The following is a 25,534-nucleotide window of genomic DNA, read 5'->3' as shown; positions in this document are numbered from 1 at the left end:
GGATTTAAATTGCTGGCTGTGCACATGTAATCTGTCTTCCAAGGCTTTTGAAGCTCCTGCTTCATGGTCTATTTAAGTTACTAAATATAAGCTTAGCAGCGGTCTGCTGACATAATAAGACTAATGAGCAATGATATAAAAGTGCAGGCAGCTGTAGGAGTAGCCAGGAAGCTGAAGTGGGGAACGTTAGCACACTTCGTAGAAAGAAGGAGCAGTATTTTCATGTACATGAAGTACATGAATGCTCTAATGGCACTTTTAAGACCGCTTTGAAAATCCAAACAGAGAATGGTTTCCTGTAGTTTTAGGGAGGCTGCAGTTCAAGTATCCACTATTCATGCTGCAAGTACTGTTGAAATATTTTGCTATTAATTCCAGCTGCGACGCTAAGAATTTGAAGGGTGAGAGCCGGGGAATGCAGTTTGGTGTTTGAAGAGACTGACGAATGGGTTAGACCAGGCAGGGCTCATTAGTGCTTTTCAGCAGTCTCTTGAAATGGAAGAGGAAATACATGAAAGTGATGGAGGGAACAGCGTCCTTGTTCTCTTCAGTTATGTGCCAGGGCAGTGCTGTGTTGGAGTGTGATTTCCTTACAGAAGGAGGGTCTCTCTTCACTTCTGCTTTTGGAAAAGCAGGAATCTTCACTAAAGGAAATATATCAATCATATTGTATCTGCTCAGACTAAGCTCTGTGACAAGAAAGGAAGTTATGGTCAGAACAACGTTTTCTTACCTCCGGGTTTCCCAACCAGTAGGTGAGTGACCGCATTTTGACTCAGTTTTAGCACACAGGAGAAGAAGGTCTGTAGGAAAAATTCTGACTTGCATCCCAATAACCTTGGCTTTGAAAAGGCAGGAATATATGCAGAAAGCTCAGGCTTAAGGGCTGTATCTCTCTGACTCCAAAAGTCACCAGATAATTTGGGCAGCAGGGAGCAGGAATTGCCAAGATAGCATTGTTTCTGGAAGTAAGCACACGTTAAGGTATTGTAAAAGACTGCCATCATGTTTGTGTGGGGTATGCAGTTGCTGGTTTATTCTTTTGAGAACACTGAGAGATTCTAGATTTGTATCATTGAAACAAATGAGAATCTGGTCCCTTCTCTTGCTTTCCCTATGCTTGTTTTATATGCAAGCATGAAAGAACTAACGTGCTAGTTCAGAGCAGAGGTGCAGAAGGCCCAGACCTGGCAGTGATCAGCAACATGTGCTTAGGGGAGATAAGAGCTTGGCACATCCTCCAAGTTCCTGGCAGCTCTCGGTGCTTTAGAGCCATCCTGGTGGTACTGCTCAAGTCTCCAGAAGGGACATCAATGCATATGGCTGGGGCCTGGCCCTGGGCTGCTTCCAGGCAGCCTTGTGCTTGTGAGTCTCAAGCAGAAAGAAGTACTTTCTTGTGTGTGCAAAAATAGCCTATCCTAGAGAACAGACTACATGAAATATTCTAAATAAAAACAAATGGTTCTGTTCTGTGCAGGCAAGGACTTTGGGTGTTTAGTTCACTTCTTTGGTCTCCTTGAAAAGTATAGAGATGCAAATTAGTCTGACAAATGTTATCATAGAATCATAAAGGTTGGAAAAGACCTCTAAGATCATCAAGTTCAACCATGAACCCATCACAACCATGTCCCTCAGTGCCATGTCTCCACAGTTCTAGAACAGCTCCAGGGACAGTGACTCCACCACTGCCAGGGCAGCTGTTTGTAAGTGCCTGAGGGGAAATACGATGATGGTGGTGGGTCCAAGCTGTTCTGGGAAGGGGAAAGTGGTAAGGCAAGGGCCGTTGGCCACAGCTGGGAGCTTCAGGCTGGTCATCAGGTGTTCTTCCAGCAGAACATGGTGCAACGTGGGCAGAGGCTGCCCCGAGGGTGGGGAGGGGCTCTGCAGGAGCTGGCAGAACAACCCCAGGTGATCTCGTCTGGTCTGTGGTAGTGCTGAAGTGTAGAGCAGTGTGCTGAGCTGGGCAGCTGCCAGGGGGCCCCTTACAGCCAATCTGGGAGTCTGTGCCCAGCTGAGTCACTCTGAGAGCCTCGTGAAGTTTGATGAGCTCAAAACCACTCCAGTCTGAGATTGTAGCTGCCTCTACATGCCCCTTGTGCTGGTACGTGTGTGGGTATTTCTGCCCAGCACTCCTCTAGGACAACGTGTGGGGCCTATGCAGCCCTCCCACCTCTGAGGGTGCTTGGAGGGGGCTGCCCCAGCAGGGCTTGCTCATCAGTGACCAGGTAGTGAGTCACAGCGTGTTGTCCTTGAAGCAGAATATCTCCCAGTTCTTCCCCAATGCATGCTTAAATGAAGGGAAAATGAAACTGCTTTCTCCCTGCACTGATTTCAGTGATGTGCTAAAAACCAGTAAAAGCATTTGCTTGGTATCTCTAGCCAGGTAGCGGGAAGTGGCCCACATTTCTGAAATTGGGAGCAAAGAAACTTTGTTGGCATGCATTTATTTTCAGCTAGGCACAGTCATCTTAGACCCGAGACTCAGTGATACGGGGTAGATTCATACTGTGACCACAGCTAAGCTGAGGAGTTTCTGTGTGCCAGCAGCTGAGCCGGTCCTGCTAAGGCAGAAGGGTCTCCAGCAATGACTGGGGTCCGCACAGCTTCGGTGGCAGTATGAGTTTGAGCTGTGCTTGTGAAATTCTCCAGAAACTCTTAATTACTGGCAGGTAGTCTTCCTTTTTGTGCATATGGACGAAACACTGAGCTTTTGTTTAGGTGAGACGAAGGTTTTCAGAAAGTATCTTGGTGGGTTTTTTGTGGGTTTTTTTTGGGGGGGGAGGGTTTGCAGGAAGAGTAGAAAATCACATAGCTTCACCATGCATGCTTCTGAACTGATATCACTGCGAATCTGTTACAGATTATCTGTAAAATTGATGTTTTTTAGAGTGGCTGCTTACCCAGTGTGAGTGTAGTTCACAGCAGGGTGGGGTGGGTTTGTTTTGTTGTTTTTTTCACTGAAAACTTCACCAGTTGTTGCTATTTACAAAGCAGAAACTGGAACCTTCCCTGAACGTGCCATTGGCAGGACATCTGGAAAGACCACAAGCTGGGTGGCTGAGTTCCTGAAAGCCATTTCCAGGCATGCTCACTGCTCTCAGCACTGTGGACTGTATGTATGGGAATTCACCCAGTTAGGAGGAAACGATGACCAGCTGTGGTTCTTCAGAATGCCTTTTCTTGTGCCTCTTCTGTGCTGTGCCTCCTGGAGAGTATGATAGTGCTGAAACACAAAGGTGTAGCTGTGGTACCTCTTGGCCACGGTTTGGCACTCCTTGAAGACAGGGCTGAGTGTGTGTGCTGCCTGGAAGGCTGACCAAAAACCTCAGGTGTGGCAGGACAGTAAGGTTCCTGTGCCCCAACTGGGCCTCAAAGATGAGTCTCAGAACCTCCCTTGCTCTGATATTTCATAAAATGGGTGACGAGTCACTAAAGAAAATCTTTAATTTCTACATTTTTAAAGAAATGTCTATTTCTTTCAAGTGCTGTTAAGAGGTTGGCTTTTGTCTGATAAATATAGTTGGTAAATACATTCCTCCTGTAATGGCCAGTAAAAAAAATATGTGGAACAAAACAAACCTTAACTGTTCTTAAAAAGAATGGACGGAGGACATTAAGAACAATCAAACTATTTTCTAAGGTTTTACCTACTATCCAGTAAAAGCTGTCTTTTCTTGTTTGCTGCCTGAAACAAGCTGGCCGGTGCCTGGAATGTGTTGAGAATATACCTAGGAATTATAGCAACAAACTACTTCTGGAGCTATGAAAAATTACTCTAGGAAGGAGGTTAATGTCTGCCGTAAGTTATAATAAAGATTGCTATAATGTAATAAATAAAACTGACCGGGAGCAATATGAGCAATATTGAGATGTATTTGGACTGAAGAGTCTTTAGATGAGGAGCTATGAGATATGGTTTAGTGGTTTGTGGTAGCGATGGCCGTGGGAGGACGGTGGACTAAATGATCTTGTAGGTCCTTTCCAACCTTGTGATTGTATGATTTTTAAAATGTGATGGTACTTAAAACTTTAAAATGAGTTTCAGTTACAAAGCATTTGTATTACCGTTCTCACTAGTTCCCTCAGTTCTGCTGTGTCCCTCAAACTTGATAGAGGTCTGTGTTATGTAGGCTCTGTGGGCGTAGGTCTGATCCCTCAGACTTTCTGCTGTGCAGCTCCTGTTGACTTTGGTGGGAACTCTCTCTTGAGAAGACTTGCAGAATCCAGCTGTATAATTGAATCCATCTACTCCCTTGTGAAAAGCTCCTATCCAATGCTCAGTCATTACAAAAACTTCTCAAAACAAACTGAGTACAAGAAGAAACAGCTGAAAGACCACCCAAAGTACTAGAACCAAATTAAACGTTAGCCCTTTTCCTTTTTCCTCAACTTGTTTCCACCCTCTCACATCTAGAAAGAGTGGGGGGAAAAGACATAGTTGTTTATAGTTGCTAGATATCTGCTTTAATTACAGACCTAGAAGAAAAAATGGTTAAATTCAGGTCTTTGAAAAGCTGGTCTGTAGCAGCCAATCCCGTGCAAAGGGCTCTCCTTGTCTTGTTGATTCACAGCAATTTGATCTTTACTTAATCCGTTTTAACAAAGCAGTCACATTGCAGCAGAGCTTGTTGTTGTCAATTTTAGATTGTTCCCACATGTTCTGTCTAACATCTGCTTAGTGTTTGAAGCCAATCTTTCCCCTTTTTCTGTAGGCATTCAGAGCCATTTATTTCATAAGCCAATGTCAAGATGAATGACAGGAAATTAAAGTTGAATTATGTCGCTTTGGAAGAGCGTACAGAACAATACATTACATTAGAATGCCTCATTGAAGGCACAGAAGTAAACGAAACTAACTGCAGGTGGTCTGATCTATCCTTGGTGTTCTTGGCCACGACTTTGTGTTCCTGGAGAAGGGGAAGGTGCCAGCTCTGAGCAGAAACACCTCAGTCTGGCCTGGTGAATGCTACACAGCTTTTTGATGCAGATAGCAGAGCTCAGATAACTCAATGGCTGCAGGACTGTGGGTTTGTCATGGAGGTTTTTGAAACCCACCTAGAAGAAGTTTTGACAACAACATTCAAACAAACACAGATTTTAAATAGTTGTAAGTTGTCACTGATTCTTTTCCTTTGGTGCTGCTTGGCAGCAAGGGTGGATGCTCCAGGGCTCTTTGTTGGGAACAGAGGGAAAATGTGGCTGACCTTCCAAGCTGACAGCTGGGGCAGCAGGAGAGCATTGAGAGGTTATAAACTGTTGGTTCCTAGTGCTTCTGCCATGCAGTTATGCCATACTTGCTGTTCGTCATGGTTCTGCATCCTTCTCATCACATCAGCTGTGCTTGAGCAAAGCACCAGCAGCTCGTGTCACAGGATGAATTCCTTTCTAACGCCTGGAAAGCCACTGGTTGCTTAACTTGTAGTACAAGAAAACATTCAACCACAATGTATTAGGAAGGTGGTGGAGTGCAGATGAAAAGTGTTGAAGCAAGTTTCAGCTGAATGGCTTGCAGCAGTTTCATCTGCTGTAAAACAGGATTGCTGACTCTGAGCACAGTGGCCAAGTAAGTGATGCTTGAGGAATGCCTTCAGAGAGGTGCCTGACTGCCCTCTTCACCTCGAGCCACCCCCAGCTGGGCTGTAGCTGTGTTTTATGGTGTGAACGTGCTCTGTGTGCTGCTTCTGGGAGCAGAGCTTTGGTAGCATACGTACAGTGTTCTGAGAACTTTTGGCTTCCACTCAGCCAACTGCATGCCTGTACAAGTGGAGCTGCACGAGTGCCTGCTGTTCTCTGTGCTGTGCCCGTACAGAATCTGCTCTGCTTTTCTGCAGAAATGGGGCAGAGAATGGGCTGTAGAGGTGATGCGTGCTGTTCGGAGCACAGTGCAAATGGAGTTCAGCTTAACTTTTGCCAGCCCTTAGCTTGATTTATTGGTGAGGCTTAATTTAACTGTTGCCAGACCTTTTCACTTTCCACTTCTTTTCAATACTGTCAGGGAAAGCAGACCTCACCACAAAGCTGAAACTGTCTTCTTCATATATCATGAGGAGGGTCAGTCTCCATGGATTTCTGAGGTTTCCTTGTAGTCTGAGTGCCAAGATAGTGTGGGCTTAAGTAGAAATTTGCCAAACTGCTCCTTTGGATTCTATAAGCTTCTGAAAGCCTAATGTGAATGGCAGGTACTCTACAGTTGCTGAATACAGATAGTGAAGGTTTAATACAAATTAATTCCTATTTGTATATTTTATGAAATGGGAAAAAGAAATTCAGAGTTGCACGGAGTTTGATAGAAGTGTGAAGGTTGGTAATAACTCATAGAAAGGCCGTGTACTACAGCAGCATTGCTGAGTGTGGGAAACCTTCCATGCCCATTGGATGCATTGAGATCCTGTGCTCTGCTGACAGTTTTATGAGGAATGCCAAAGAAGTGGGATGGCAGTGATTCACCTGGAAATGCTCCATCAACACCCTTCCCTGCTCCAAGCCCTCTAAAATACATTGCTTGAGCAACAGATGCCAGAAAATATTAGAAAGCCAGTAACGTAAGGTACTTCTAGGAAGCCCTGACTTTGAGAGAAGTTTTACCTTTTGTGTGACTCTGCAATGGGTTTGTGAATATGGTGAATAACATCCACATGAAAAGGCAGTAAGTATTCAATCCATTCAAGCATAAGGAACTTATTTCACATGAGTCAAATAGGCATTGCAACAGAATATACATACAGGAGGGATCTTGAGCTGTTTTTTTTTGTAATTATGGTATTTTTAATAGCAGCATTATGGTCTTTAAGTAAAATTATTAGTATATTTAGAATTTTTGTATATTTCAGTGAGAAACCAAGTGTCACAAATGACAAAGCTGCTTTGTGAGGGGATGTCTGGAGGTGCCGAGCCCCTGCATGGCAGCTGGGAGCCATGGGTCTGCAATGTGCATCACAGGGAGTGCCATAAACACTGTGTTTTTGGTTTCAGATTTAACTAATCAAGTAGAGACCACTGAACACAAGCTGCAGAAGGTAACAGCTGAGATGGATCACTACAAAAAGCTGCTAATGTAAGGTTTCTGTTTGCTTGTTTGTTTTGCCACTGTGCATAACACTGTTTTCAAAGAGAATTGTACCACTACTCGTCAAGGGTGGTTTGTGAAGGTTTTGACCAGCAGAAGAAGCGTGTTATATTAATCAACCTGTATTCCTAACCAACTGAGTGAACGTGTCTGCCTGTGGAAGCAGGGCTTGCCTTCCCCACCTGTCTCATGATGCAGCAAAGAGGAGGGGGGCTACAGCTCAATTTGATTCTTCATTTAATAGTAAGCGTGGGATAAATTGTGTGAAACCCACACAATTTCTGGACTGTAAACGTGAATTTACTGCTAGTATTCCCCATGCACCAGTATGTTACTACAATTTGTAATTTTACCGTGTTGCATGGTTAGAATATGAAGCCTAAATTAATATGGAATAAAGAAAATGCCATCAAAGCCTTGTCAGGGCCCTGAAGAGGCTCCTCACTGCAGAACTGGTGGTCTCAGAGCATGGCAAGCAACAGTGCCTACAGCAGTGCCTGTCCTCAGGCTGCTGCTGCCCCTGGGTGATGGGAGGGCATCGTAAGGCTGAGGAAATAAGAAAAAAGAGGCAACTCTTGTTAATGTTGCTGTGGCACAGAGCATTCTGCTCCCATCACGCTGCCCTGAGCAGCAGTATGGGAGCCCAGGGTCCCCTCCAATGCAGCTGGTCTGTGCTTTGGCAGTATGTGGGGCTTGTTGAGAGCTGTCAGCACCTTTAAGGGCTGTGGGATTGGGGCTCTGAGTGCTTTCCTGCATTGCAAGTCCACAGTGCAATTCAGAAATAACATCACCCTGAATAGCACACTAGTGAAAATAAATGTTAGTTTCAAATATGAAGCTGGAGAGCAATGCAAAAGTGTAACCAAACTCGAGACCAAATATTATCAGTTGTTTTCTATGTTTTCCTGAAATTCAAAGAAGGATTCTTTCATGATGCATACTTTCTGTTTTCAGTTCCTGTATTCAGAGGAGCTGATCAAAACACAGTTGCAAATATTTGGAATGCTTAGCAACAGAGTATTTTAATGATAATACAAGTATTGAGCACAAAAAAAAAAGACTTCATGAACAGAGTTAAATAAACAGTACGGTGTTTCTCAGCGTAATATTAAATTTTCAGAGTAATATGGGTGCAACATAAACAAATAGAAAATATGTTATTTTATTAAGTATAAATAGGAGGCTTAACCATGGTTATTAATTGGTGAAATGATGACAAAATGACAGGAAACCTTCCTATTTTCCAGACCTCTATCATATTAAATTGTTATTTGTTCCTTTGTATTCATAGCCCACTCAAAACATTCACTGGTGCTGCAAGATCACACTTTCTTGTTTGCAACAATTAGATTTTTGTGATCCTGGGTTAGACTGAGTTTACACTGCAAGTGTAAATATGCTGCTGAAAAGTGCTAGCAATAAGTAATTGAGTGTTTTATTTATGTGCCTTTTAACTAAAACAGAAAGTACAAGTTAGATAGTGGATTAATAAATGGTGTTCAGATTATTGTGTGAGTAAAGGCTGTCATCGCTTTGCACAAATATACTTTCTTTTTCATTTTCTTAGGGTGAAATCAGCAGAACTTGATGTGTGTCAAAATGAACTGAAAAAAATGAAAAATGAAAATGGAATTTCTGAGTCACGGTAAATGCTGCAGTTGTGTTTTATAGCATAAATGCATTTATGAGCAAGGAGAGCAAAAATTTTATTTATGGTTTTAATGCAGCTGTTATACATTCTTTTTTTTTTTTCTTTCCATTTTCAGTTTCTATTTTTGTATAAAAGTCACTAGATTTAACTTCATGAAGAATACATACTTTTTTGTCTAACATTTTCTTTTCCAGGTACAATTTATTTCCCTCTGTTTAGTTTCTGTTTGGGAATGAGGATAACTGTGATGTTGCTTTTCATTTCCTCTGTAGACTTGCAAAAGAGCTTAAGGAAAAGGAAGAATCTCTACTGATTTGCCAACAAGTATGCAAACGTTTGCAGGAAGAGGTGGCTGAGAAGGAGAGGAGAGAAGGAGATCTAAGAAGAAGAACCAGTCAATCAGAAAGTGAACTGGAAACGCTTAAAGCTCTTCTCACACAAACAGAGGAAGAAGTGGTGATGTTGAAGCAAGAAAGGTAACCAGAGCTGAGTCACCACTGAAAATTGCTGTGTATGTTCAGCCCAGGTTTTCTTCTTGGAAATCTGTAAATATAAAGTGTTCCTTCTCTGTCAGTTCCTCAGCTCTCTGACTAGTGCTGGAGCTTAGCTCTGGTAGTGGGCAGACTGGGAGAGAGGCGCTGTGCCCAGCTGTGGTCTGCCCTTGCCCTCAGCCACTGCCTGGACCTACAGGCAGAACTCTGACAGCCTTGACAGCACTGACCCCGTATCCTGGCACTCTGGAATTCATTGGATGGACTTTTAAAATTATTGCAGTATAGACAAAAAGCTGAGTAGAACAAAACGTGCCTTTAAGGAGGGGAAAAAAGGGGGGAAGGAAAATCCAACACACCAAACCTCTGCTATGCAACCCAGGGCAACCCAGCTCAAGCTTAATCAAAACACCTATTTATTGCTGTTGTTATAGCTGCTATTTGCTATATGAGGCTTGTAGAGAAAAAGCCCTGAAGAGTTTAAATTCCTGTAACTTACGTTATTAGCAACTCGCAAACAGCAACAATGCTATAAATATTACAATATGCCAGGTTTTTGGATGTGATCTAGTATTCAGTGAAACGTGTAGACAACACCCAGCCAGTCTAATCTTATTCCAAAGGTTCTCAACTATCAACAAAGCTAACCTTTTCCCTATAATTATTTCTCAGATGTGGAAAATGAAGCACTGAGCTCCTGAGGCTCATTGTTTCCTGGAATGGTATCTGAATGCCTTTCTTTTAGACTTCTCCACTTATCAACCTTAATCCACATTATTTTTATTTGCTTTGAGTATAATCTACATATTCAGTTCATTCCTAACGTCCACAGGCTTGTCTTTGCTATTTGAAAGCGTCCTGCTAATACATTTTCAGTTACTGATATATTAACTTATCTTTCGTTGGCAAAATAAAGTGCTGCCTCCTGCTTAAAATGTGGCAGTACATTATTTGTTTGACTTGGGAAAATATATTCAGAATAGTGGCTTTTGGAGAAGATAAGGATATTCTGAGATAGTGATGGTACACCAGGAGGCATTAAGCTATTTTTATATGTAAAGAGTTTGAATATGCTCTGTATGTGGGTAGTGCATGAAAAGATATTACATGTTAATTTAAGAATATTTTCCTTCTACTTAAACCTCAGCTACGTGACTTGTTCCAGTTGGTACATTGCTGATAATGTAAGTTAGAAGAATTTGAACTCTCTAGGGCTTTTGCCCTACAAGCCTCACATAACAAAGAGTAACTACAACAATAGCAACCACTTGGTGGTTTTAATTCAGAGGCTATTACATCTTTAAAAATTAATTGTAGTAATACTCTGAGTTTGTTAACTACAACAATTTGTTTAGAGAATTATAAAAGTTATTCAGTGTTCTTAATTTGACTTGAAAATTTTAAAAATAGTTGAGGTTTTCATGTATGTATGCAGAAGAATGATTAACTGCAGTATTTTCTTCAACATATAACATTCATTAAATGTGTGACAGCAGTATGCAAATGCTAAGCAGTGATTATTGTTGTGCCTCTGGGCTTACTGCGCAGAATACTAAACGAAGAGAAAACGAGGAGCCCTTGCCACAAAGGACTTAATTGCAAGAAAATGGCACGCCACCAATCTGGGCAGAGCATGTATTTACATACAAGTTTTTGTGGTTTCTAGGGAGTTAATGCTGATTTCTCATCAGAACAGAACAGAACAGCTGCAGGAAACATTAAGGCAGAAGATACGGAATGAAGATAACTGGAGGGAGAAGGTAATGCTGGATGTGTAGTTGGCACAATTTCAATTTCTTTTTTTTCAGTCCTAGTCATTTGTCACGAACCTGCACAGTCAGCCAGATACCCACCTCCTTAAACGCAAACATGTCAATAAGTTCTTTCTGCACAATGAGTGATTGCTCTATGTAGGCTGAAACTGAATGTAAGAAGTATTTAGTGTAAGCATTTGTGGTTTTGGGGGATGGTCAGGTTTGGTCCAGACTTTCCAACTGTTGGGTATTTGTGAAGAGTCCATGTCAGCAGTGCAGATGCTGAGGTCCCAGGTATAAGCTCCCAGGGGTGAACATGGACAGCCCACCCCAGCTGCGTGCCACAGCCACCTACAAACCCTGATCTACAGGAGAGCATGTTGCTGGGGATTTCTGTCCAGACCAGTCTGCTTAGAAAAATACATATGGAAGGTGTTTTGCAGTAATACCAAGCATGTGCACTATTGATGAGGTGGAGAGAACACAGAACCTTCCTACTTGCAGGCGAGCTGAACCAAGACTGAAGGTGGCTATTTGTAAAACAGATCTATGTGTTAGAATGAGAAGTGGTAGTCTCAAGTCACACCGAGGAGGTTCAAGTTAGACATTAGGATATGAGATGTTTAAGAAACATGGAGACGTTGCACTTGTAGACATGGATTAGTGGGCACGATGGGGATGGCTTGGTTGGACTTCGTGGTCTTAGAGATCTTTTCCAACCATAATGATTCTATGAAATAACAAGCAGATGAGAAAAATGTCCTTTACTTTACTTGCCTTCCCTTCAAATCAGAGCAACAGATCAGGAGTGCAAGGTCTCTTCATGAGCATAAGTGACTCTTGATGAGTATCTTCTTACTGGAAGTGTTTCACAAGCCTAGCCTTGTCTTCGGTGGGTATTACTGCATTCTGCATGCCTGAGTTGTCATTTCTCAGTCATCTTTTAGTGTGTGCTTGGGTTAGAGGTCTTCTGTCAAAAAATATTCTCTACTGATTTAAAAGATACATACGTGTGGCCACAGTGTGTGATGGCAGATGGTTTCCCAGCTGTGTGCAGAGCTCCGCGCTAACCTAGCTGCAGTGTTTGGGTCTCACAGTGGGATGGATCAGCTGCTTACCACAGGCAGCTGTGAGCGTGTTGGCTTTGGGGTAACCTGCCACCTTCCCGAAAAAGCAGTAGAAGAAATTGCTTGAAAAAATTGTGAAGGAAAAATGCACAAATACTACTGAACAATAACTGACATTTCTGTTTTAAGCCTTATTAATTTTAGCCACCAATTACATGTCTTTTTTTTTTTGTGTGTGTGTGTGCAATATGTGATAAGTGTCTGAAGGCTTTATTTAGTCTCAAGAAAATTTCTGGACTACCAGCAATTAAGATCTGTTACATCTCTTTAAAAAGCTCTTACCTTCTCTGTGGCAGGATATAATTTTAGAATGAGGTCACACTGTCTGCATAATCACAACGTATTGTTCAACTTGACATTAGTACAAGATAAAGGCTGCTGCTGGTGGGAGAGAGCAATTACATCTTTGGTATCACAGCCATTAAAATGCAGTGAATGCCAAGTGCTCTAAAGATGTTCCCGTCAGACAGAAGTCAGAAATGTGGCAGAGTTATCATTCCTTGGGTCAGGGTGCCACTGCACAAAGTTTAGAGTGTTCCAGTTCTGTATTTCAAATACAGATGAACTTTGAATTATAATGGATTAAAAAAAATTCTTTTATGAAAAACAGGGAAATTGATGTAAGCATTTGGGAGGTTTTTAATAAGTGATTAATGAGGAGCCCATAAGTAGCTTTAAAGCAATTAGTAGTCATTATGCTTTCTCTGCAGATCAGCTGCCATTTGTTTCCCTGTTGTGGTTATCAGCTGTACTAGCTTCAAGTATTAAGTATGAAAAGTGCTGGTGCAAGTTTCCAAATGAGTCTTTTTTTATACTGTGTGTATTTTTCTACTCTGAGTAATTAAGTAGTCTCCGACATGACCTGCTAGGATAGCAATATGCACTATTATATATCACAGGTAAGTTTTTCTACAGTTAGAATCCAAACTCCCATACCTAGTAATGTAGAAGATACATCTGTGTGTATTACAGTAACAATGGTCTGTTCTGAGGTTCTCACAAATGCATGCGATGTAAGCTAAGTCTCGGTGGGGGATTTGTGCCTGCTCAGTGCCCAGAATTGTGTATATTTTGATGTTAAAAATAATGACAATATTTACAGTTCATCTTTTCCCCAAAAAGGGTTAGGGGAATTTGTTATACTTTTGATCATAATTGGTGTAGGAAATTAGATGATTATAATTAAGCTCATTCTGAGCTTTTAATAATTTCAAGTAATTAGGATAGCTCTGTGCTTGTTTAACATGCCTTTTGTATTCCTTCCGCGTACTACAATTAAGTCCATTAGAATTCAGCCTGCAGAAATACAATGTTGGCATTCAGGCTTTGGACCTGGGGACGTTCCTTGGGTGTGCTCCTTCCCCACCTTCTGGTGCTCCCAGTGGGTTCACTGGGAGGGGCTGCATGGCAACAGGCACTTGTTCTCCAGGTGGAGATTGATCTGGCCAAAGGTGAAGCACGACACAAAGAAGCAATTCTCAAAGTCAAAGAAGAAGCCAGAGTGGAACTAGACACTGAAAGACAAAAGCAGCAAGAACTGATCACAAAATATCAGAGAGATCACGAAGAGCTCCAGAAGAAGGTGTGTAACACTCAAGGGAAATGTTGTGTGGCAGTAGATGATGTCAACCTTTGGAAAACAATATGTAAAGGAATGAAATGTGTGTGCAGTCCTGCTTCTTGAAGATGCAATAATTTTTACCAGTCTCATTCTAATGCATACGATTTAATTTTGGAAAATGGATGGGGTTAATATATAACAAGTGTAGCTGGGGAAGTTCTTGCTTTCCTCAGATTTTTCTCTCCCAGTGGTTCATGTATGTCCCCAGACTGCAATTGCTAATTATTATTAACCTAACAGTGTCAGATTTGAAAGCCTTTGGGCTGTTTGAGACCACAACAGGTTGTCACAGAGCCATCTGCACTGCTTCTTCCCTTCCCATCGACCCATCACTGAGAGGTTAAGGTCAGGTTAGCAGCTTCCCTCCTCTGCACTGCTTGTTGCATCGCATAATTTGCCATTCCCATTACCCAGATCTGGAGCTTTTGAAGTTTTACTTAGAAATTGAAAATGGTACCTATAATCTTAGCCTTCAGAAGGTTTCAAAAGATTTGACATGGGAAAAGTCGAAGAAATGTGATGAAATTATATTGTTGTTTTAAATTCATTACATCATACCATTTTTAATGAGCTGAAAATATCAATTTATCATAGTGGGTTTTTTTTTTTGTCTCTAAAGACTTGTGTGCTTGGATTTGTGATTTTTCTTGAAGCTATTTGTTTGCTATCTCATTGTATTTATCTAAGGATAAACACTGAATTTAGACTAATACAATATTTGTCCTGCAGATACCTGAATTAATATCCAGTGCCACCAACAGCTTACGGATGGAGGCAGAAATCCTTGAAAAGAAGCTACAAGATGTCCAGATCAAACTTGCAGAGAAAGATGAAGAGAAAGAAAAAGAAATTCAGAGCCTTAAAAGGCTGATTACTGAACTTGAATTTCAGCTGAAGGTGGAACAGAACAATAACGAATCATTACTGGATAATATGAGGAAAGAAATTAAACACAAGTCAGATGAACTGGAAGAATTAACCCAGGAGAGGACGCAGCTGATTCACAGTTTGAGTCAAGTGCAAGAGGAGGTAGGAATGTGACCAAGGAAGTGCCTTCCATGCTCTTTTTGCTTTGAGACACACAATTGCTAGAATCCTTCAAAGGACACTTATTTCAGACCTTGGTCCATACTGTTGTAAGAAAAAAAAAATCTTTAAAATTAGAATAATAGAATGGCCTGGGTTGAAAAGGACCACAATGCCCGTCCATTTCCAACCCCCTGCTATGTGCGGGGTCGCCAACCAGCAGCCCAGGCTGCCCAGAGCCACATCCAGCCTGGCCTTGAACGCCTGCAGGGATGGGGCACCCACAGCCTCCTTGGGCAACCTGTTCAGTGCGTCACCACCCTCTGGGTGAAAAACTTCCTCCTCATATCCAACCTAAACCTCCCCTGTCTCAGTTTAAAACCACTCCCCCTTGTCCTATCGCTATCCACCCTTGTAAACAGCCGTTCCCCCTCCTGTTTATACACTCCCTTCAAGTATTGGAAGGCCACAGTGAGGTCCAATATTTCCAAAATAAGTAAGAAAAATCTTCATACAGTCCTGGATGAGTCTGGATGCAGCGTTGTACTGCACGGTGTGTGGGGCAGAGATTACTCTTCTGTGGATGGAGCATGTTGCCCACATTGTGCTGTGCTAACAGGCCTTTGTCCCACATGTCACCAGTAAACCCACTTTCTGTAGCACAGGAATGCATACAAATGAATCGTTATATGAAGAGAAATGTGACTGCTAGATATTCTTACCACAAGCATTTGCTGAATGTTTGGAATATAATGGGAAGGGTGGGGAGAGAGCCGTACTGCTGTATGAGAAATGTGAAAACAGTGAAGTCGGGGGCTGCAGATAAGATTAGACTGGAATGTCCAAAGTAATTAGTGGCAGGAAAAAAAATGGATAAACATTGAAAATGAAACTTCAAAATGAATTAAGTCTTGGTTTGGAAGCACTGTGTTGGTGGCATTACGGGGATGCTGGCAGCTGCTCTGTCCTGTAGCTGGGGGGAAGAGCTTACAGAGTGAGCACTCTGAGTATTGATTAAGAATCTTCCTTCTCTGTGCCCACTGCCATGATGATGTAGAGCATTTCAGACACTCGTTTGTTCTGTCCTGGGGGTGATGTGTGGTCAGACTCTGCATACAGCTCAGACTTTCAGCACTAGAGGCTTACTCAAAATGTTTGTGAGGGTGTAGAGGCTGGGAATGTTCTCTGTCTGAGTTGCTCGTTGTGCTCTGTGTCAGAGGCTGTCCTGGTAGCTCACCTTCCATTGTCCTCTCCCAGTCAGTCAGCAGCAACTTCTTGCTTAGGAGAGCAAAATTAGGGAGGTGACCATTTTCTGTTTGCATCAGTGCTGTCAGTGGTTCTGACTTGTATGAACTGACTTAGTCATGTTTCTCTTTGATGTTCGCTGACTTTTGATTTCAACTGGAAACCAGAAAAGTCAGCATCACAAGTAAGTTCTATGTAATATGCCAGCTTGGGTGCTTGTGTAACGCTTACCTGTTCAAGAAGCACTGCTGGTGACTTACCATCTGGGTGTTGGCAATCACAGTGAAAAGTTCATGAAAAGTACTAGGTGGATAATTGTTTATCTCAGTCATCTGGGAACTAATGATCAGTGTAGTCACCAAAAAAGGCAGTTCACCATTGCTGAAATACTGGAAGCATCTTATTGCAGTGAAGTGGCATAGCAGTGCTTGGACTCCACACCTTGCTGCTTCCAGGAGCAGGGTTCCTGGCTTCCCTGTGCTGGGAGGGTGGGAAGGAGACTAGGAGGAGCTCTTCAGGACTTACCTCATATTTTCCACTGTCTCCTGAGAGAAGGATGTGTGTCTAAATGGCAGTGTATGTCATCAGAGCAACTTCCAGGGAAAACAAAGCGCAAGGAAGCACTGCAGGCTTTCCGTGCCTCCGTGCCCTCCAGGCACCCTGCCTTGAACCAGTGGAATTTAACAGGCGTGTGTTTTCGCTAATGGTGTTTTGTAGAGCAAGGGTTTGTTTCTGTTTGCAGAACACTCTTCTCCAGGAAACGGTGCGCAGAGAGTGCGAGGAACGCTATGAGCTGACTGCAGCTTTGACTCAAGCCAGGGAACAAGTACTGCAACTCAGAAAGCTCAGTGGAAACTTCCCGTTATCGCCGCGTTCCCTGGCTCAGGGCAGCCTAACCTCCTCTGCTGCCCTGCGTGCTGATTACGGACACAGCAGCCGCCCCGGCCCAGGGAGGGCCATCCATCCCTCTGGGCAGGTCGGTATTCCCCGCGCTGTGCAGGCACCCACTGGCAGGCCCAGCAGTATGACTTTGCCAGCTCTCAGAGGCCGGGAGACCTCGGCCAGGAGAAGGCAGCGGAGCCAACTCTGACACGTGGGGAAGCTCTGCAATGTGTCAGCCACCAAACTGTCAGCCCTGGGCATCAGGTGTTGCCCGATGAACTTCATGCATTTCTACAGCTGAGAATTAAGTTACATTCTGATATATTTTTGATGAATAATGTTTATTCTTCCGTTGCATATCAGTGTAATTAAATGCTATCTACGTTCCAAGACGGGAAAAGTAAGAAAGAAAAAACAATTGCCTCTCCAAAAAATGCACGTATACAAGAAGTGTAATTAAAATAATTACCAACTTCAAATGCTGTTCTCCCTAAAGCACCTTGTTGGAATTTTCCCATTCTGTGTGTTGTCCCTTGTAACTTCATTGTGCATTTTTGGCGTAAAAATGCAATGTGTTTGGTTAGAACCAGATGTATGCCATTATTGCACGGAGCAGTGTGCCCCCATTGCCTGGGCAGCCACCCCCAGAGACTGCAGCCATGTTCCCCACAGCACCAGCACGGACCTGAGCTACTCAGTGGGGGTAAGTTGGAAGGGAGCACCCTGGGGATTGTCAGAGCACGTGAGCAGCTGGATGACTGAGGTTGTCTGCTCCTGCTTGGGTTTTAGGACTGGGCTCTCTCTACGTTCAGAAACATGGAGTTGCTGCTTTGCAGGATGCTTGTAAACACAAATACGTTTGTACTTGCACCATGAATCTTGGCTGTACTATTTTTTCAGTGATGAGATAGCCCTCTGTGTGATGAAGTGACTACAGAAGTCTGTAGTGCTGAAGTAAGTTAGAAATGCTCTGTTGAATCCAGTGGCACAGCAGGGAATACATGTCACATAATGATATTAGTGGGAGAGGCAACCACTGTAGATTTAGCATCTTGAGCTAGATTTTAAGGTGCACTTTGTCTTACTCAGCTTCTGTTCCCACTGAACCTTTACTGATCCTTTCCATTACTGAACCTTAACTGATCTCAGTGGTAGCAGAGTGCATCCAAAAGCTCAGAAATCCCCTATTCTCAAATTCAGAAAGCAAGAATTCAGTGGCAACAATCAGTCGTACACACAGCAGAGATACATGGGAAGCAAAGTCCCAAGTAAGTGGCTTTGGTCACTCATTTGTATTTTGTTTTTTTCTCTTAAAGATGTTGAAAAATGGCATTCTGAAAGATGTGGAAGTAATTCCACTGAAAAGCAGCTTCATGAAATCCATTTTTCAGCCATTCCACAGAGGCACAAAGAATGACTGGATGTTCCATTCTGTGCTTGCTGAGAATGATTAATTTTATTCTTGTTGTTTAGGAGAAATCCTGGCTTCTTTGAGCTTGAAAGCTGTTATTCTGTTACCCACCTGCAGTCTTCCTGTGCTGAAGGAGACGACCTTCATTGAGGCAGCTCTTAAAATGGTGAGTTCCAGAGCACCGTTGTGTCGATTTTAAATAAAGCTCTTAAGATGAACTTCAGTTTTATTTTACAGACTTACAGAACATTTAAATTATGCAGTACATTAATTATTATTTTACTCGCTCAGACCACTGTGGAACAGACATGAGGGTGAGCCTTGTGACAGTTGATGTAATTGAGAGCTTAATGGTGGATTTTTTGTATTGATGAAGTGGGGGATGTTTATCTGCTGCCTGTGGGGATGCACACAGTAATGCCTCTGTACTTAAAGAAGAGAGCAGAGCTGGGCTTGTGGCCACCCTGGCTCCGTTCCTGTGCACAGAATGCCCAGCTCTGCATGGTGCTGGCCCATCTTGCCCAGTGCTGCAGAGCTGTGCATAGGGCTGAGGGCTGGGCTCCTGGCTGCTGGTTGTGTCCTGCAGTACCCCTCTGAGGAAGAGCTGTGTGTTCATAAATTGTGGGAAAGGAGTAGCATGTGAAATAAAGAGCAGTCACAGAAGTAATGTTTGTAGCATGAGAGAGAGCATAAATCATGGACCCCCACTGAGTCAGGAGCCAAGATTTCCCTCATTTCCATAGCTCACAGAAACCCAGAGGTCGTGCTGCTAAGCAATAAGCAAAGTGTATTAATATCAGGAAACCTTGTTCACCAGCTTTTACAAACAAAGTAATTTCATAAAGTCAAGGAAAGTTTACAAAGCATTTCTCGCAATGGGGTGAAGTGCAGGAGCAGAGTGCCATGGAGAAGGCACGCAGCTAATTCCATCCCCACATTTCAGGAAATGCAGCTTCCTGGAGGCAATGCATTTTGTAGAAGCTGTGTCATTTATGAATGGGTTTTTCTTAGGCTGGACCTTGCACTCTAGGACTCACGGCACGAGGGAATACTGGAAACCACAAAGTTGGAACAAATCAGCCTCTGTGGCTCCTGAGCTGCCTGCTGGAAGCAGCCATCCTTTCAGTCCTCAAGGTTGCAGGAAAGTGGCCTGTGGCTGTGAGTTTGCCTCATGCAAAGGCTGCTCTGTTGTTCCTTGGTAGAGCTGATGTTGTTTCCCCGTTGAGAGCGGAGTCCTGAATCTTTCCATGAAGCACTGACTGTGCTAGTAGCTGCCATGTTGTATAGCAGGATAGGATGCCAGGGTGTGCAGCAGGGTTGGGAGCAGAGCTCAGAGCAACACCTGGGAGTGCAGCCTGGGGCTGCCACGTGGAGCTGTTCCGTGGAGGAAGAAAGCAGACTTAGGTAAAAATCACTGTGGTGTCTTTGCAGCCTTGAAAGTGTATGGAAATAGCTGGAGCCAGTGCCATAGGTCAGTAAAATGTATAAATCAGAAAGAAATGCAGGCAGTCTTTGGTTTAAAGAAGTGGTTGTGTTGTGAGGGATTCTTCACTTTTAAATTCTTGTTTTGGCTCCTGGTGTTTTATAGTTCCCTTTAAAGCCTGCAGAGTGCTGCAGAAAGCACTGCCCACCCTTAATGCAAAAGAAAAAGCGTGAGAATGAAATCAGGGACACGTCCTGTCTCAAACAAAAGCTGCATGTCGTTATTTTCAGTTGTTTAAAAACTTCTTTACAGAATGAAAAGTTGATGTTAGGCTGTGTCTTTAATTGCTGTTATTTGAGTTTATTCCCCTAATGAAAGGGTAAACTGTATGCAACTGTAGTGGTGTGAAGTAATGGAACCAAACATGCTTAGCACTTATGTGGCTTTTTTCATCCTCAAAGCATAGTACAAAATTAATTCTGATAGGATAATAAAAAGGATGCTGTAAAAGATGAATGCTGAAGAGGTTTTAACACCGGAAATACAATTTGTGTGATGGAAAATATGGGCATCTGGCATTGCACTGTGAACTGTTCCCAGATAATGAAAAGAAACCGCTTCCAAGCAAGTGTGGCCAGATCCAGCAGGGTGTTTTTGCTCCTCTCTATCTCAAGAGACACCTCCTATCTTCTGACAGGAGCGAGCCACAAATCTTCCGAAGCTGCAGTTTTCCATCTGGAACCTTGAATTGCTGCTGAGTTAAGGTCAGTGCCAGGATGTGGCTGTGCTGCTTCCCAGTAAGCCAAGGAATGATGGCTGGGGAGCCTACAGAAGTAACACTTATTTCTGTAACTTGTGGCTGGATCTCACTGTAGCCATGCAGCTAAACCCAGTCCAATTCCACCAGTGCTTCGCTGGCAAAAGCAAGCATGTGTGATTAGAAGTTAACTTGTAATACAGAGCATACCAGCTGGTTGTGATTTGCTTTACGCTAACTTAGACAAGTCCTTCACAGTGTGCCTCATGTGGAAAAGTTAGGAAAATACTTAGAACTTTTTAAAAAGATCTGATTTCAGGCAGTACTAACATATAATATGTACTGCAGACACTTTTAAACTTAATTTCTCCATGAAATTTTACTTTATTTCTCCAGAAAGCCCCTGGTGTGAGCTCCAGAGCTTTTGTCCAGAGACAGAAGAGGTTCTTGGGCAGAGTGGAGTGTGGGGTGAGCAATGTGCTGCAATGGAGTGAGCAATGCATGCTGTGGTGGGTGCGCATCGTGCTGGGAAAATGATGCCGTTATCAGACTTTGTAAGCCATGGGTTGTGTTGCATGCATTGCCTTTGTTCTTTGCCTTCATACTGAAGGTCCTCACTGTACTGCCCTCTGTGTACCTGGCAGGCTTTGTGCCATTGCCTTGTCACACCACGTGCTTTGCTCCTTGCACTACAGGCCACAGTAAGGGACAGGTTGAAATTCAGCCCTGATCTATGTGCAGGGCAGCTTTCAATCAGGGCAAATGCTGAGCAACAAAAGCTGTTCATCTGTGCAGCATTTGGTCAGCTTGTGAAATAGAAGGGATTGTGAACAAACAGACATGTTGATTAAATGTCTACTCTGTGTTCTCTGCCATGCACTCAACAGAATTCAGAACTGAATGGATGTGTTGATACAGGAGGTGTTCTGGGCATGATGCCTGTTCGATGGCATGAGGAAATGGCACCGACTCAGGTCTGAGCATTCACTCCAAGCTGCAGCACAGCCTCAGGTGAGCTGTCACCTTTTGTGTCACTGGAGAGCAGTGCCAGGCCACAGTGTGGAGACACCTCTTTCCTCCCGTGCTGCACTTGTGCTTTGAACAGGGTGTCAAGCACTGTCAGCTGCTTTGGAAGCTGTGTAGATTTCAGTATCTCCCCAGAATCCATTAATTTCTGAATGTCAGGAACTTGAATGATGACGCAGATCCATTTTAGCCTGTAAAACCTGTTGTTGCTGGTTCCTCAATCCCATAAACTTACATCAACTGGTTCCTTTAGAGGAACCTGTTATTTCCAAACATTCGACGTGTTTCAAGTTTCCTGTTTGCACACTACTGAATGCTAATTTGTTAGGGTTGGTTTTGTTTTTATTCAGTTCTGACAAAGATACGGATTGGCAGCAGTGACAGTTTGGAATCCAAGCAGAAGGCACAGCTGCATGCAGCAGACTTGGGACATTTCACTTTCCATTTCTTGCTGGCTGCATCCCTACAGGGTTTGATAAGCTGCGTGCTGCTGCTGAGCCTTCCAAGGAGCTCACCAACAAGAGCGTCGATTACAGTGCATGCAAAGAAACCACCTGCGATCTGAGGCCAGCAGCACATGTGAAAGGTCTGTAATGATGGAAGCAACCTCTGGGCAAAGTACAAAAGGAGATAATGAAGCATATCGGTCACAAGATGGGGCAGGCGTGCACTTTTAAGGGGTTTCTTCAGGTCGATTGTGGAAGCTGCTTGCTCTCAGCACAACTACAACCATGGACAGCTTGTGGGCAACTCCTTTCGTAGCCAGCATGGAAACAGAACCTGATGAATAATGGGAATCAGTGTGATACGTCTGTGGGCTTTGCACCCAGCAGGAAATGCTACTGCTGAGTCATCACTCACCCCTTAGCAGCATGCATGTGGGCAGCCCAGCCTGTACTTTCTGCTGAAATGGAGCGAGAGGGAGCTGGAGCTGTCTGTGTTTTAGAATCACAGAATCATTAAGGTTGGAAAAGACCTCTGAGATCCCCAACCTCAGCTCACCCCACCACGCACAGTGCCTACATCCCTCAGTGCCACATCCCCACGGTTCTGGAGTACCCCCAGGGACAGTGACCCCACTGCTCCCTGAGCTGTGCCAGTGTCTGACAGCACTTTCAGAGAAGAAATTTTTCCTGATTTCCAACCTGAAGCTCCCCTGACACAACTTGTAGCCATTACCTCATGTCCCATGTGGTTTTCTGGCTTTTTGGCTTACTGTAGTCTTTGTGCTGTTTGGTGACTTTGAGCAATATTAGCAGCCGTTTCAATCTGAGTGCTGTTAGGTGACTGGTAGCTTCAGCATAGATTTCACATGCAAAATAATATTTCTCAAAGTCTATCTGTGAAAGCCAGGGTGCCTGTCCTGTCCCTGGCAGACCTGTTGTGCGTACTGCCAAACCTTGTGCACTGAAACTGTGGGCTCTCAGTTCCACATTTCTGCATACAGATGGCTCAATGTGCTCTTCTGCTTGAAGCTGGCTGAGGACACCTGGGCAGATGAGAGCAAGCAGAGCATGGAGTATGCTGGCCCTTCTCCACGTGGGAGCAGTTACTTAGGATAAATCTGGGAAACATGGTCCTTGATAGCAAGGTAAGAGTAGCACATGTTCAAAGCCAAGGTCCGTGCTTCCTGTCCCTTGCCCTATCCCCTCCTGCTGCTTCCTGTGATGCAGCTTGCCTAGCAGCTCACACCACCCCCATCATTTCAGGGCCAAACTGGAGGCTTTGGGCTGGAGGAAGCATGGAGCCCCAAATCAAAAATTGGGTGGCCTCTCTCTCAGCATGGCATGGCTCAGTTTTGGTGGGTGTCATGTGCTTGCGATCAGCAGCAGCCACAGCCAGTGCTCATTTACTGAATGAAAACTACAGCAGTAAACAGCAGCGAAAGTGTGGAATAGTGTGGGGTGGTCCCCTCTGGGAGTCATGGGATGATGACGTTGAGCAGAGGAGAGTTTCAGCACAGCACAAAGGAAAATGTCCTGATGCTGTGCTGGCCCTCAGGGGGATGGGGAGAACCCCTTGGACTGAGTCATGGGGATAGACAGGAAAGAGCTGTGGAAAATGGGCAGTCAGAAGCAGCCCTGCTGGCAGCAACCTACATGGGATTTTCCAACTCCCAATTTATGTGAAGTGGAAAGTGATTTATTTTGCTTAATATTGCTTTCCTATAATGAGTAGTACCTAGAGGGGAGGTGCAGAGCTTGGGTAAGGAGTGCCTTCAGGAATCTGCCTGCTGCTGCAAGAGCAGCACTTCCCCATCACTGCTGTGTTGGTCTGAGAGTCACATCTCTGTCCTGCCCACATGTCCCTACAGTGGCACTGCCTGCATATCCCTGAGAAACAAAACAACCCAAGTCACACAGGGTTGCCCTCTCCTACCTCAAGAGTTGCTGCTTTTTCTCCATATCCAGGTTGGCTGAGAGGCACTGAGTCAGCAGCACGATGTGGAGATGAAACATACCTGCAGAAGGGCGTTTTGGAAAGTCCTGCAATTCTGCCAGAACTGCGCGTGATGGAGGATAATGGTGCATGAAGCGGGGGCTGGGGGGAGGGTGGGCTGCCTCTCCTCACAGTAATCCAGGGCTGTCACTGCTTTCTGAGCGCTGCCTGTTGTGAATCATTGGCTTTGATGGGAATCCATTCAGGCATCCATTTCTGCAGCTGTTTCCTGTGTATGTGGAGCATTGTGTCAGCTGTAAGAGTGTTTCGAGTTACCAGGACAGGGTGGTCACTTGAATCGTCGTGAAGTTCTGAACGAAGAACCACATGTGCATTTTGGGAAAAGTACCCAAAAAAAGATCACCAGCAACCCCTGAGAAGTGTGCAGAGAGAGGTCAGATAGGGGGGATGATTTATGGCCGCTGTGGGTGTAACCAAGTAGCAGCATTGCCTCACTGCTTTTATAGATTGCCGGTTGCCAACTTAATTATGTTTGCTGGTGTCTTTTTTGGGTCTTGTTTTTGTAGAGTCCTTCTAAAAATAGCAGCAGCACCTCCTCAGAGGGTTACTGGGGCAGCTGCTGGAGCTCAGAAGAGGCTGTAATTCATATGCTGAAGCCACACAGGGACGTTTGGGCTTTGTAATTCCTGTGCCATAAAGCAAAAGAAGCAAAAGTTGTATCTGAAGAGCCCACAGAAATTCAGAGGATGAGGACATTCCACTCCTGCTGTGCTCGTCATGGAAGGAAGCACCACTGTAACCCAGGGGATGGCACTGAGGATTCTGTTGGCGCACACAGCACACCTTGCAGGTATGCAGCTGCCCTGTGGGACCACGGACCTGGTGCTTACAGTGAGATGCTTCCTCACCCTTTATCTTTGCTTTTGTTTAGTTGCTGTGGAATTACTCGAACCCTTCCCTTGCTACATCACATTAGCAGCTGCTGCTGTTTCATATTGTCATACCGCGTGTATGTCACTTAAAAGCAGCCCCGGCCCCCCACTCATGCTGCTTTACTCCAATCTCTTCTCAGCCTGGTTACTGTGCTGGGGATCCAGGCTGAGCTCTGCCTCCTGGAGAGAGCCCACTTGTGTCCTGCTGCTGGGTTTTGCCATTTGGGGAGGGGAATGGTCACACACCTGGATTTGGGTGCTATATTTGGATTTGCTATTGGCATCCCCCTTCATCTGCCATGCCTGCTACCTCAGCTGTGTGGGGTTTCAGAAATACAGCCACTGGTGGATGTGGGGCACAGATGGGAGCTGCTCTGAAGCCCCTCATGCAGGATGGGTGCTCTGCCAGCACTGCTGTGCTGGAGTGTGATCTGGGCTGTGCTCAGGGTACTGCTGTGAGGGGAGCCCACGTGTGCATGTAAAACAACACCCAGCCCCAAGCTGTGCTGTGTCAGTTCATGTAACCTGACAGATCTCCTCAAATAAGAACCATATGTTAGAGATAACATCTTTGTTGCTTGCGGTTTCCTTGATGGCAAACTACTGTGCTATAACCCCAGAGTGTCCAGTTCAGTTATAACCTCACCACGGATGGAAACTGGAAATAGAATGCGGGCTGGTTTGGGTCTAGCAGGGGCTGGCAGGGATGCAGTGGCGCACAG

The 25,534-nt window shown here is 44.2% G+C and overlaps 1 protein-coding gene across 22 annotated transcripts in view; it reads left to right on the top strand.

Annotated features, from left to right (window-relative positions):
- LEKR1 (leucine, glutamate and lysine rich 1) overlaps window positions 1–24,730 on the top strand; it is a 61,307-nt gene extending 36,577 nt beyond the window's left edge. For 5 of the 22 annotated variants that reach the window (XM_040705960.1, XM_040705959.2, XM_040705957.2 and 2 more), the window contains 15 exons: window positions 6,973–7,054; window positions 8,634–8,711; window positions 8,990–9,193; window positions 10,875–10,968; window positions 13,519–13,671; window positions 14,440–14,739; window positions 16,724–17,566; window positions 18,337–18,440; window positions 20,395–20,461; window positions 20,851–20,922; window positions 21,342–21,465; window positions 21,950–22,066; window positions 22,928–23,071; window positions 23,892–24,005; window positions 24,447–24,730. In XM_040705960.1, coding sequence (XP_040561894.1) covers window positions 6,973–7,054; window positions 8,634–8,711; window positions 8,990–9,193; window positions 10,875–10,968; window positions 13,519–13,671; window positions 14,440–14,739; window positions 16,724–17,071 — 1,259 coding nt within the window. In that variant the 3' untranslated portion in view covers window positions 17,072–17,566; window positions 18,337–18,440; window positions 20,395–20,461; ... (4 more) ...; window positions 23,892–24,005; window positions 24,447–24,730. Of the gene's footprint in view, window positions 1–6,972; window positions 7,055–8,633; window positions 8,712–8,989; window positions 9,194–10,874; window positions 10,969–13,518; window positions 13,672–14,439; window positions 14,740–16,723; window positions 17,567–18,336; window positions 18,441–20,297; window positions 20,462–20,850; window positions 20,923–21,341; window positions 21,466–21,830; window positions 22,067–22,927; window positions 23,072–23,189; window positions 23,282–23,891; window positions 24,006–24,446 lie in introns of those variants that run through there. The other 17 variants (XM_046898594.1, XM_040705958.2, XM_040705956.2 and 14 more) reach the window with 15 other exon arrangements.
- Window positions 24,731–25,534: the final 804 nt, after the last annotated feature.

The sequence above is a fragment of the Gallus gallus genome, chromosome 9 (assembly GCF_016699485.2).
Source record: "Gallus gallus isolate bGalGal1 chromosome 9, bGalGal1.mat.broiler.GRCg7b, whole genome shotgun sequence".
Classification (NCBI taxonomy): Eukaryota; Metazoa; Chordata; class Aves; order Galliformes; family Phasianidae; genus Gallus; species Gallus gallus.
This window is presented reverse-complemented; position numbering and strand designations above follow the sequence as displayed.